The sequence below is a fragment of the Stylophora pistillata genome, chromosome 1, assembly GCF_964205215.1.
Source record: "Stylophora pistillata chromosome 1, jaStyPist1.2, whole genome shotgun sequence".
In the NCBI taxonomy this organism is placed as follows: Eukaryota; Metazoa; Cnidaria; class Anthozoa; order Scleractinia; family Pocilloporidae; genus Stylophora; species Stylophora pistillata.
Genome location: NC_142519.1, coordinates 46,730,078 through 46,743,822, shown reverse-complemented (window position 1 = coordinate 46,743,822; position 13,745 = coordinate 46,730,078). Strand labels below are relative to the sequence as shown.

Below are 13,745 nucleotides of genomic sequence, written 5' to 3'. Positions count from 1 at the left end.
GCGAGTTGAGTCAAAGGCTGCAGAAATCAGTGAAACATCTGAACATGTACCTATGGGCCTTTGTGGTGTTCCCACTCACGGGTCTAGCACAGGGCAGAGCCCGATCTAAGGGCTGTTAACTTCGCAAAGACGATAGAAAATCGAAAAATGAATGGAAGAGTCTTAAGAGAGTTTGAAGTAGTATCTGAGACCTCTTGTCTGTTTGAATGCATGTCTGAAGAACGATGCTTGTCATACATCTTCGTTTCCACGAGTGAATGTTACAAGAGAAGATGGAACTTTGTATAGAGGAATAAATCTGATAATACTGCTCGGTGTTAATGTTCTATATAACTTGTAAAAATTTTTATCTGTTTAAAATCGAATGTCAGCCTGTTCGCTAAGTGTCATAGATATAATTTAGTTACGAGTAATATCTTTTTTTCCTAGGAGTGATCTTTCACTTTTTCGCTGGGTGTTTTAAATTTCGATTAGTATACAATTCTTTATAGATTAAAACCGTTGGTATTATTTTATTGAGAAGTGGGTGCATAGAAAGCTCTTTAGATGATGCTCGGTGTTTGATTCAGATCACTAAACTGTGCTTAAAAAAGCTTTATCAGTGGATAGAACACCGGAGCCGTCCGTTTTTTAAAAATAGTCTTTTAAGGCTACTTTAAAATATTGCCAACTACAGGTTGACGATGAATTGTGTCTTTTAAATTGTTAACGAAAGCATCCTTGCAGTTTCCATAAAAACTAATATCTTTCTTTAGTGTCACTCCCGACTCCCTTGGGAGTCCGAGGTTTTGCTGGTCACACGACTTTTGGCTGTAATCGCCATGTGCTCGGGTTTGCGGATGTTTTGTTTAGTTTTTTATCCATTGAAGAGAGTTTTAAAAAGGGGGTTATTGTGTCTTTCGTTGGCTTAAGCGAACGGTTCGGTGAGTTAATATTTGTTTTTTTTTTTTCGTTCAGACAGGTATTTGGAATTTGATGCCTTCTTTGTTTGTTATAATTCTGAAAAACTTTCACTTACTTTCACTTTCATTGACCGAGGCCGTGCGGCCAATGTATGAGCTCGAGTTTTCGACGTTCGTTTGAGATAAATAAACACAGTACTACGGAACCAACATTTAGTGATTAGTTCATGAAAGCACCTGTTGTAAGACTGATATATATAATTCAATTGAAATAAAATATGTTTTAATTTCTCAGAGAGAATTTGGCTGGACAAAAAAAAATTAAGAATGCAAAGGAGAATTACATCTCGCCAGAAATTAAAAAAAAAAAAAAGTCTGCGACCAATGCTTGGAAATATATGTATTGATGAAACTGGTTGCCTTAACTTAGAGCACCTGCGAAGAAAGTGATCCGTGGGAAGAAAATGAAACATGTTGTGTTGAATACAAGTCAAACACTCACCTCTGTAAATTTATTAAAGGTAAGTAGAGACCCAGAAGAATTTTGTAGTCTAACAGCCAAGGAGGGATGCATTCAATGAAGATTATAATCACCCCGAGTAGTAAAAACTCGGAGGACGAGTTTTAGCTTGCGAGCGACTTTTTACCGTCTGAATACATCTGCCAACATGATGGTTCGTATTGATATGGAGGATTACGAACGCGACCGAATTCGACGATTTGCCGGGTAAACAAATTTCTCTGTGGCCGATGAGGGTGATAATTATCGGTAGACGATCGACGGATATCGAGGCACCGAAGGCGACTCACTACTTGGGCTTTCCAAAGGAAACGCCCGAGTTGAAATTTTGGGTTTTTTTTCGTTCAGTTGCAAATCGCAGTCAAGTCCTTAACACGCTACGCAACGTTTTGACTCTGACGCGAGAGTGACGTTTTGACTGATGCGCACAATGCATGGGGTAATGCCGGAGGAAGAGAAGTTTCTTACGGCACAAAATCGGCAGATACTGTACATAATACGCTAAAAACGCATACAAAATATGCACACAGCGTTTGCGGTAGACCCACTCTAAGAGATGTCGAGCGTTTTCGGAACGGGTCGGTCCGCGAACCTTATGAGAGATCTCTTTAGGAGCAAACAGTTATGAGTGAACCTTTCGTCGAGAAACATTCAATTTAATGCTAATCGATGGAAGCATAAAACGCAAATCGTGAACCAAGCCGAATACCAATTGGAAGATTGAAAAAAGTTCAACTAACAAGAGAAGAAAGGTTAGAGAAACTGTTTATGCAAGTATTCTTACAAGTATACCCATGTCATCTAGACTGTACTGTTATGTAAATGCTGAAAAAACGACTGAATAAAAGCACGTTTAAGTTAAACCGTTATGAAGAATTTACGAAAGAATTAAATATCGTGCCAGTCGATATTTAGCACTGTTTTCTTTTAACAAATTAATGAATAATTAAGAATAAGGCTCATGTGGTAAATTATTGCAACTATAAATTAAGTAAAGAAAAAATCCTGGTAGTCCAATATATGTTGACCCTATTGTTGTTACCTATCTGGTCGGTAAATAACGGGGGATTACCACAGATTGAACCTTAAACGATAGCTTTATTCCGCCCGACACGACACCTTTATCCTTAACAACTACAGTCCGGCGTTACATGCACCACTGAGGGGGAGTCTGGGTCCTAATACACTACACCTATCGAAACGATAGCAGCTCCATATTGTGAAGGTAACGACTTAGTGTTTGGATAGAATGCAGGACAACAATGTGTTGCAGTGAGTTTGTGCTCTTTGATTTACAATAACACACAGGGGATCAGCTCAGACCTTGAAAGATCAAACATTCTTCGTTAAAGCACTAACCCAAACACTTTTACAAGATTCACACAAATTATATTAAAAACAGTGCAGAAATTTCGCTTGGGTCCAAGCCAAGGACACCAGACAAATTAAGTACGTCCCCTAATGGAAGTCAGACAAGACGGTCACAGTCTGGAAAGTAATCGCGATAGCTTTCACCTCAATAGCTTCAGACAGTTTGAATTCATACAATAACTTGATGCTAAATACAAACGAATGGCTAAGTCACACTGAACTAAACTAAATACTCTACAACACTTTTTTTTAAACTTACTTGTAATACGTTTGTAACATAGTTTACGCTGTTATTTACTCGAATTACCCGATCATAGAATTTTTTTCTTTCAATTTTGTTTCAATACAGTCCTTCTTCGATGAATGTTGCTGACCATGCATTGTTTTCCAGCTTCTCATTTTCTCAGAAAGTTGTCTTTTGTTTTGCAATTTAGAAATACGAGTTTTACAACCAGGGACGGGGACAACGACTTTCCAGGGTGGAGGTCCCGCACAAGCCTGAGTTACCTGGATCTTATTTCGAGGACTAGATTACTCGTTAAAGTACATGGAGATCATACCTCGACCGGCATGACGCGGACTAGTAAAACGCGGACTAGTAAAACGCGGACTAGTAAAACGCGGAGTAGTAAAACGAGGACTAGTAAAACGCGGAGTAGTAAAACGAGGACTAGTAAAACGCGAACTAGTAAAACGCGGACTAGTAAAACGCAGACTTAACAACAACAACAAAAAACAATTTCATACGAAGGCGATCACAAGACTGAATGGCGAGCCAATTCAGTGAGTGACAATCCCTGTTTGACCTTTAAGCTACAAAGGGGTTTGACATGCGCCAGATCCAAGCGATTTTATAAGTTTAGGCTAACAAAGAAAGAATTTTATTTAGCAGCAGTTCAAAATCTAAAAATTTACTTTTGTCGTAAATTTCCCGGCAGAAACGCAGGAATTCGATGAATAAAAGTCGCATTAAATCTCTTTGAGTCTAGGTAGAAAGAGTCTCATTGACCTCAGCTTTTCGGTGGAAGAAAAACCTATTTACACACGCCATTACAGAAAACAAACAAGCAGACTGACAACTCCAAAACACATATTTGCATTCACTTACAATTTGTGTCGCTTTCCTGTAAACTGTCGTCCGTAATGAGTTGTCGTTGTGGCTTACCAGGCAGTCTAGTGAAGGAAGTTTGCCATTTTCTTTGACTTCTCTGGTAAACTGTATGTCAGTGTTTTGTTTATTAAGGTGGTGGTGGAATGCGTCAATTTCGTCGTGTCGTCGTGTCGAACACCACCTTAAAGAACAAAACACTGACATACAGTTTACCAGAGAAGTCGAAGAAAATGGCAAACTTCCTTTTCTAGACTGCCTGGTAAGCCACAGCGACAACTCATTACGGACGACAGTTTACAGGAAACCGACACACAGCGACAGATTACTAGACGAGTCATCCTACAACCCTACATCACACAAAGCCACAACTATCAGAACTCTAACACGACGCGCACAACTAGTATGCGACTTGTTACGTGCACGAATGACCAACAAATGTCCGCTAACAAAGCATATATGAAAATAGACTCCCGAGTACGATATATGGCACGCAACAAAAATGTAACAACAAGCAGTTACCCATTTTAACTATTATTTAATTAGTTTTACATTGTTTAATCTACTTAGGTTAGAGATTAAGTTAAGCAGTTCATAAAGCAGGCTTACAATCCTTCATGCCGTGTAGGTGTTCGTCGTCTTGATCAACTTCCAATTCCAACATCCGCCGACTGAAGACCACAGCGCTTGGCTTTCTTGATTTATCGCATTATATTCTTTATCTTCTTCCCTTCTCGGCTATCGTCTTTTTCATCTCTTTCTTCTCTCCGGATATCGCAAGGTCAAAAGGTCATAGCCTTGTCATATCATAGCTTCCAAAAGTTCAGTCAGCAAGCCACGAGAGTAAGCCCTCGGGCAAATCTCTTTTGTACTTCTCACAAGCCAGCTTTTATACATTTACTTTAGTTATCTAGAATGTTCTATTACTATTTATAGCGTATTACAAGTTGTACTATTTTTGGAAACTGCTGAGTCACACGAAAGAAGTTTCTGGAATATTACAAATTATAGATAATTCTAGAAAAGTCTGGGATTGCGTGACAGATTCAGTAAAAATAATTCAATCCTCGTAACAGACTCGACAGACAGCTTATCCGACGAGAACAAATACCTTCACCGTGTTTTTACGAAGAACAACTACAACAACGACTTCATCCGACGAAACACTCACCGACCCACTACCACGACCGAAACAAACGACACCGCAACCCCTACGACTACAGCAACCTTATCGTACATAAAAGGCATGTCTGAAAACATCTCGCGCATCTTACTACCCTTCAATATCCGCGTCGCCTACAAACCCATCACCACACTACGTCAGTTACTAACCAACGTTAAAGACAAAGACGAACCGAGGAACAGACAGGGAACGATTTATAAGATCAATTGTTCCGACTGCCAAGCCTCCTACATCGGTGAGACTGGCAGAAACCTCACAACAAGACTGACTGAACACAGACGGGCGACGAGGAAAGCTGATGTCAGCAGTCACATTGCTGAACACCATCGACTTACCAACCACAACATTGACTGGGACTCTGCGCAATGCCTAACCTACAGCACTGACTATTTTCAACGACTGACTCTGGAAAGCTGGTTTACTAACTTAGAACAGACTCCCCTAAACAGATGTCAACAACTACCCGCTCCATACAAACGACTCATTCACGACATAAACATCACAAACGACCGAAAAAGAACGACCTAACTTTACCGACAGATCGAAACAGACCAATCACGACCGACTTACGTCACTTGAGTCCCACAGCCAATAACATCACGGCAAAACCGACCGATCATTTCACACGAACTGGAATAAGAACATTCTACTGACAACAATCATTCACTTGACTCTGATGATGACTTCCGCACAGGTTGTCGAAACGTCAGTCACTACCACCGACAACAGTCCTTCTCAGGACTACACTCACCCGGACGATCAGACTACAACTTCACATATTATATTATATATTATATATATATATATATAACTAACTGCAGACAGTACTGTTTCGGCCTTCTGGGCCTCATCAGTGCAGTGCTAATGCTAGGATGGGGGAGAACCGAGACGGTCACCCCAAACGACCCAACCTTTGTGGTATCGTCTAAGCCATGCCAGAGTGCTCAAACTAGAGTAAACCAGCGAGCATATATATATATATATATATATATATTATGTTTTGAAAGAGATCTGAAGCCCATAATTATTGTAAAAGGATCACCAAGGCCAACAACATAAACCTCTCGAAGTTCCGCACAGTCTTGGCACAGATATCGTTTTCATATTTGATGTAAAGGAAACATTAAGTATGGAACTTCTAGCTGGCCGAAATGTGTAGCCTTTTCAAACGCAGCGACTTTTAAGCACAACACGAGGAATCATCATTTAGAAAGTTTTCTCAGTAGAAGTCAGTCTCTTTTTCAGTGTCTTCTCTAGAAGTTGACATCTTGTTTATGATAGTTCCTTCTTTTTTAAGGATATAATAAAGTCATTTTTCTTCATGATCTTTTTTAAACGTTGTTGTCGTTAGGGCGGTGGGGAGATCCCCATTGGGCAGTCCTTATAAATATATGGTATATTGTACGTCTTTAACACAGCAGATTGGCGAACTACACGACACAGTTTGCTGTAGTTCCCGAAATTTAATTCAGATACTTTTACTATCGTACTAATGGCTTTATTTGATAGTATTACGCTACCTCAGCTTTCTTTGTTGCTAATTCCAAACAGCTGCCGTTTCTTGTTGTGGTTCGAGTCAATATTAAAGATTGATTGCCCTAGAGGCCACTGACTTCAAATGTGATTCCGAGAGGACTTTGGTTTTTACGAAAGAATTCGTGCAACTGCTTACACATGTCTACCGGTACAACCCCTTAATCTTATGTTACTTGGATAGAGCGCTGGACTGTTGTGCGGGAGGTAGAGGGTTCGAGTCCCAGCCGGATCAACACTCAAGGTCTTAAAACAAGTGAGAAGAATTTGCTACCTTTCTATATGAAGAAATGGTTCGATACTCTTGTCTTCTCGGATGGGGACGAATAAATGGAGGTCCCGTCTCCTGCAGGGTTAGGGGTAGGAGACGTTAATTTCCCACGCACGAGATTACTGTGTGATGGATGTCCTTCCCTGGGGTGGGTGGGAATTGGCCCTGAAAAGCCCCTAAGGGGAGTGGTCAATTAACATATGTATATGTATGTTTGTATGTATGTATGTATGTATGTATGTATGTATGTATGTATGTGTGTGTGTATGTATGTACGTATGTATGTATGTATGTATACATGTATGTATGTATGTATGTATGTATGTATGTATGTACATAGTTCCATAATGTTGCTCTACCTCTTGGAAAGTGTTTTGGATTTCCGACTGAAGTAGATCTGATCAGTTCCATTCAACTGAGTGATCTGAATTCAACAAAACATTCAAACAATGGTAACGTCACAAATGTTGCTTGGTATTTTCAAAGACAGAAACATATGCACCATTTACAAGGATTTTTCAGGGCAGCAAAAAAAATTGACTTTTCGTGTGAGTTAAATAAATAGGAAACAATAGCAGCTCTTTGAATCACCTCGATTGGGAGGCTGTCAGTCATTAATCCAGAAAGTTCTGATAGTCTTAGATTCACCAGAAAGAAAATGCAATGAGTGCAAGCTGGGTCGAAAGCAGCATAAAAAGTGAACCATCTAAACATGTACCTATGGGCCTTTCAGTGTTCCACTCGTAGAGCTCGTGCGAGGGTGAAATCACGTTTCGGAGCCCTATTCGCAGGCTGCTAGTTTTGCAAAGGCGACAAAAGGTCAAAAATGAGTGGGAGAGTCTTAAGGGAGCTTGAGGTGGTGTCTGAAATCACTTGTCAGTTTGAATGTATTTCTGAAGATCGATGCTTGACATACAACTTTCTTCCTATCCAAGGAAAGCTGACAAGCAGAAACCAACTAAGTAACTCTGACCGAGTTATTCGTCATCACTGCATGTAGATCTCAAACAAGGCAAACCATGGCAACTGAAACTCAACTCAGAGTCTAATAATAACAGTTTGATAATCCAGCGACTGAATGTGTTAACCGGCATAGCTAATAGCCTGATGTCATTTTTATAAGCCAACCTGTCTTGTTTTAATTCTACTAAGCAAAGGTTTGTAAGATTCCGACTGAGATTGTTCTGATTGGCTTGAGTAATAATACCCAGTTCTGTTGTGCATTGTTCATTAGATTATTGTTTCAGAAGTCAAGAAAACTCATAAACCATGATAAGTTTATAAATGTTGCTTGGTAAACCTTTGACGACAAAACATATGTTTCCCTTAAAAGGATTTCTCAGGGGCTAGAAATTAACCCCACGTACAGTATGAATAAAGAGGTATCACAGTGGCAACTCTTTGAATCACTTCGGGGGAGCTTATGAATTATTGGTCCGGTAAATTCTGATTTTATCAGATTTAGTACATGTATATGGTAATTTCAGCGAGCGCGAGCTGAGTCGAAGTCAGCTTAAAAAGTGAAGAAGATAAACATGTTCCTTTGGATCCTTCTGGTGTTTCCACTCGTGGGGTTTATACAAGGATCAAATCGTGTTTCAGAGTCTGATTTAAAAGCAGCTAGTTTCGCAAAGGCGATAACGGATAAAAAAAATAATGGGAGAATCTTAAGAGAGTTCGAGGTGGTATCTGAGATCTCTTGTCAGTTTGAATGTATTTCTGATGACCGATGTTTGTCATACAACTTCCTTCCCATCCATGGCAAGGAGAAGAGTAGATGCCAACTAAGTGACTCTGACCGATTCGCTGGTCGAGTGAATTTTACGAAAGAAGATGGAGCATTATATAGAGGAATACAGGTGATAATACGGTTTAAATCTGCTGATATAGGTTGAACAATTATAGAATTGTGTGCTGTAATGAAAGAAAAATGTAATCCGGAGGGTCAAGTGCTATTATACTTCTGTAGATCTGCTTTAAAACAAGTTACATCCTCTTTTCTCAAAGTATGGTAGGCACTTTGTCCAGTGTTTAAAATCTGATCGGTAAACAACACTCTATAGATTAATATTTATATATTTCATGAAGGATTACATAGAAGCTCTTCAACTAATGCCTGGTTTCTTATGGACATCACCGCGCTTTCTGCTTCAAAACGCTTAAGTAAACTTTTTTGTAACGCAGGAGCCATCAGTTTTTGGAAAAAAAAGCTATAGAAGTGTATTTACTTTGATTAACTACGGGTTTCCGATAAATTAAGTGCTTTCACAGCACTCCCCAATGAAACAAATATCTTTCTAACGTTATTAGTACTTAGAAACACCTGATATGAAGATAGAGGTTCTGACAGGAAAAAGACCGAGCACCATGATGACACTAGTGTAGTTTGGAATTAGTCAACTTTGATTTAGAAACTGTTTTAAAGGCTTTGGATAAGATTTCATTCTCGGACTACTATAAATAAAAACCGCCTGTTTATTTCATGAATTTTCACTTCTTGTGTGTATAATTTACGAGGAGGATTAAAATTTTAGAGCGCCTGCGAGGAAGATGATCCCTGCAAAGAAAATGAAATATGTATTGCTGACTACAAATCAAACACTCATTTGTTCACGTGTATTAAAGGTAAGTGGAGACTCGATATATTTTTGTAGTTTGACAGCCAAGGAAAGATGCACATATGGCAGGGTTCTTTCAGGCAGGGGGAAGGGTAAACGAGAACGAAGACGAAATTAGAAAGGGACATAAATGGTGCTTTCAAAATGCCGGGGCAACAAATGAAACTGAGAAATTTACTCTTGTATAGCAGAGTTTTTAATAAAAGGTAAAAGAGAAATTCCCAATAGGGTAAGTAGTCAGAAGGTGAGATGAAGAACATCAGCTCATGTCCACTTCGTTAGAGAAAAGAAATTACCCTTAGTAGCTAAACAATCTAATATTGGACAGCAATAATCTGCAGGCATGAAAAAACTTTGGTGATCGAGTATAACGGAATCGTGTAAGGACCAGACATCTATTTGTATTTATAGGTAGCGTTATAAATTTTGCCATTTTATTCCAGAGCTATCCTACCTTTAGGTTTTTCTTATCTTGTAGATTACCCCAAGAACTGCCTTGATCATTTTCAACATGGCTTCACAGCTGACGGTGTGCACTGGATCTACCCTGATGAAGAAGAACCCATCCAAGTGCTGTGTGACATGACAACTGATGGCGGAGGATGGACCATCCTTCAAAGAAGCATGAATGGCTCTGTAGACTTTTATGTTGATTGGGAATCATACAAATAAGGCTTTGGAAATCTGAAGGGCGAGTTTTGGCTTGGGAACGATTATCTTCACCGTCTGACCGCATCTGTCAACATGATGGCTCGCATCGATATGGCGGATTACGAAGGTGACCGAAGATTTGCAGAGTACACGACTTTCTTTGTAGCCGACGAAAATGATGATTATCGGGTGACGATCGATGGATACAGAGGCACTGCAGGCGACGCATTGAGCCTATCTTTCCCTCAGCCTATCAGGTATGTTGCAGGTATTGCGGGTTTTGGTAGTATGCAGTATAAATGTTAATATTAGGGTGATTTCTGAGAGGCCTTTGTCCAAAAACTTCGAAAAATTTTGATGACTGTCGAATGAGATACGGTACTTTTTCCACCTTGCTTACGACACCATTTTCATTTGTCCTTGAATTTCATGGTAGTGAATTTTTTTACTATTTTTAGACAAGGCCTTTCTTCTAACGTGGGAACTGAAGCCAATGCATTACTTTCAACAACATTGTTAGGCAGTTTCTTCTCAAATTCTTAAGAAATTTATTTTTAAAGTTAAGAAATATGAGGTTTACAACCAAGGACAGGGACAATGATGTCCACAACGGTAAAAACTGTGCATTGGCCTTCAAAGGTGGCTGGTGGTATAATAGATGTCACGCCGCCAATCCAAATGGTTTGTACCAAGGTGGAAGTCACGCACAGGGAGTAACTTGGTCCTTATTTCGAGGGCAGAATTATTCGTTGAAGCGCATTGATATCAAACTTTGACCAGTGTGATTTTATTTGTGGGGGCTGTGTCCGTAAAGGTTTCGCACGCTGCAGCACTCAAGAGTTGAAGATATCTGTAATGCGTGAAAAGATTCTTGACTAAGCTTCTGTTGATTGTATTATAGCGTAGATGCGAGTTAGCCATAGCGAAGACGGAGTGTGCCAGATTAAACATACAAACGTTTTCTTATCTGTGATACAACAGAGAAAGACGCCTGCATGTACGTACCTAATATGGAATATTTTAATCGAATGTAGACGTATAAACAGATAAACTAATATATTAATAATTTTTTATCACTTGGATCATCTAAAAGCCGTTGTTCGACGAACTCATCATTTGGTATCGCTGATGTCAATTCTCCTATTTTGACAAAATTAATTGTTAAATGCAAACCATTGGCGAATTACACAATGAACTGCGAGGCAACTCCTGAAATTAATTCCCTGATACTTTGCCCACCGTGTTATTGCCTTTATTTAGCAGAATTGTGCTAATTCGGCTTGTTTTATTACCAAATTCAAGCCGCTGTATTTAAGTGTCTTGTTTATCGTCCGATCAATTACTAGAGGCTAGCTGCCATAGGGGTCATTAACCTCAACACGAGAGGAATGTATGAGGAGGGCTGGACTGGATGCGACTAACGCAACTGACAGGCAGATGTTAATTTTGTGACCCAAGCTGTTTTGTTGCCTTTCCTTTAAGAAAAGAGCATTAGTATTTTTAGATTGAAATTGTTTTGATTGGCTTAGGAATTGAATACTCCAGTAGCCACTCTTGAATAAGATGTTTGAACCAAGTGAAAAAGATATCAAAACAATAGTAAGGTCACCAAGGTTGCTTGGTATTTTAAGGACGAAACTGTGTATTATTCGAAAGGATCAGCCAAAGGGGATGAACCCGGCCAATTTTAATTAAAGTATATTGAAGAAGAAGGTTCTAATGACATTAAGTCAAGAAGATGGTAAATTCAACGATTGCGAGTTGAGTCAAAGGCTGCAGAAATCAGTGAAACATCTGAACATGTACCTATGGGCCTTTGTGGTGTTCCCACTCACGGGTCTAGCACAGGGCAGAGCCCGATCTAAGGGCTGTTAACTTCGCAAAGACGATAGAAAATCGAAAAATGAATGGAAGAGTCTTAAGAGAGTTTGAAGTAGTATCTGAGACCTCTTGTCTGTTTGAATGCATGTCTGAAGAACGATGCTTGTCATACATCTTCGTTTCCACGAGTGAATGTTACAAGAGAAGATGGAACTTTGTATAGAGGAATAAATCTGATAATACTGCTCGGTGTTAATGTTCTATATAACTTGTAAAAATTTTTATCTGTTTAAAATCGAATGTCAGCCTGTTCGCTAAGTGTCATAGATATAATTTAGTTACGAGTAATATCTTTTTTTCCTAGGAGTGATCTTTCACTTTTTCGCTGGGTGTTTTAAATTTCGATTAGTATACAATTCTTTATAGATTAAAACCGTTGGTATTATTTTATTGAGAAGTGGGTGCATAGAAAGCTCTTTAGATGATGCTCGGTGTTTGATTCAGATCACTAAACTGTGCTTAAAAAAGCTTTATCAGTGGATAGAACACCGGAGCCGTCCGTTTTTTAAAAATAGTCTTTTAAGGCTACTTTAAAATATTGCCAACTACAGGTTGACGATGAATTGTGTCTTTTAAATTGTTAACGAAAGCATCCTTGCAGTTTCCATAAAAACTAATATCTTTCTTTAGTGTCACTCCCGACTCCCTTGGGAGTCCGAGGTTTTGCTGGTCACACGACTTTTGGCTGTAATCGCCATGTGCTCGGGTTTGCGGATGTTTTGTTTAGTTTTTTATCCATTGAAGAGAGTTTTAAAAAGGGGGTTATTGTGTCTTTCGTTGGCTTAAGCGAACGGTTCGGTGAGTTAATATTTGTTTTTTTTTTTTCGTTCAGACAGGTATTTGGAATTTGATGCCTTCTTTGTTTGTTATAATTCTGAAAAACTTTCACTTACTTTCACTTTCATTGACCGAGGCCGTGCGGCCAATGTATGAGCTCGAGTTTTCGACGTTCGTTTGAGATAAATAAACACAGTACTACGGAACCAACATTTAGTGATTAGTTCATGAAAGCACCTGTTGTAAGACTGATATATATAATTCAATTGAAATAAAATATGTTTTAATTTCTCAGAGAGAATTTGGCTGGACAAAAAAAAATTAAGAATGCAAAGGAGAATTACATCTCGCCAGAAATTAAAAAAAAAAAAAAGTCTGCGACCAATGCTTGGAAATATATGTATTGATGAAACTGGTTGCCTTAACTTAGAGCACCTGCGAAGAAAGTGATCCGTGGGAAGAAAATGAAACATGTTGTGTTGAATACAAGTCAAACACTCACCTCTGTAAATTTATTAAAGGTAAGTAGAGACCCAGAAGAATTTTGTAGTCTAACAGCCAAGGAGGGATGCATTCAATGAAGATTATAATCACCCCGAGTAGTAAAAACTCGGAGGACGAGTTTTAGCTTGCGAGCGACTTTTTACCGTCTGAATACATCTGCCAACATGATGGTTCGTATTGATATGGAGGATTACGAACGCGACCGAATTCGACGATTTGCCGGGTAAACAAATTTCTCTGTGGCCGATGAGGGTGATAATTATCGGTAGACGATCGACGGATATCGAGGCACCGAAGGCGACTCACTACTTGGGCTTTCCAAAGGAAACGCCCGAGTTGAAATTTTGGGTTTTTTTTCGTTCAGTTGCAAATCGCAGTCAAGTCCTTAACACGCTACGCAACGTTTTGACTCTGACGCGAGAGTGA

At 39.3% G+C, this 13,745-nt stretch overlaps 1 protein-coding gene and 1 long non-coding RNA gene across 2 annotated transcripts; one reads left to right on the top strand and one right to left on the bottom strand.

Annotated features, from left to right (window-relative positions):
• The first annotated feature begins 8,094 nt into the window (after window positions 1-8,094).
• LOC148742790 (uncharacterized) lies at window positions 8,095-11,003 on the top strand. Its single transcript, XM_088738275.1, has 4 exons — window positions 8,095-8,747; window positions 9,423-9,513; window positions 9,985-10,414; window positions 10,723-11,003. The coding sequence occupies exons 1-3, from the start codon at window positions 8,424-8,426 to the stop codon at window positions 10,176-10,178; spliced, it is 609 nt and encodes a 202-aa protein (XP_088594401.1). The 5' UTR covers window positions 8,095-8,423; the 3' UTR covers window positions 10,179-10,414; window positions 10,723-11,003.
• Window positions 9,348-10,084, bottom strand: LOC148742791 (uncharacterized). Its single transcript, XR_015993123.1, has 2 exons — window positions 9,961-10,084; window positions 9,348-9,445 (listed from the first exon to the last, which is right to left on the bottom strand). It is a non-coding gene; the product is annotated as an uncharacterized LOC148742791 (long non-coding RNA).
• Window positions 11,004-13,745: the final 2,742 nt, after the last annotated feature.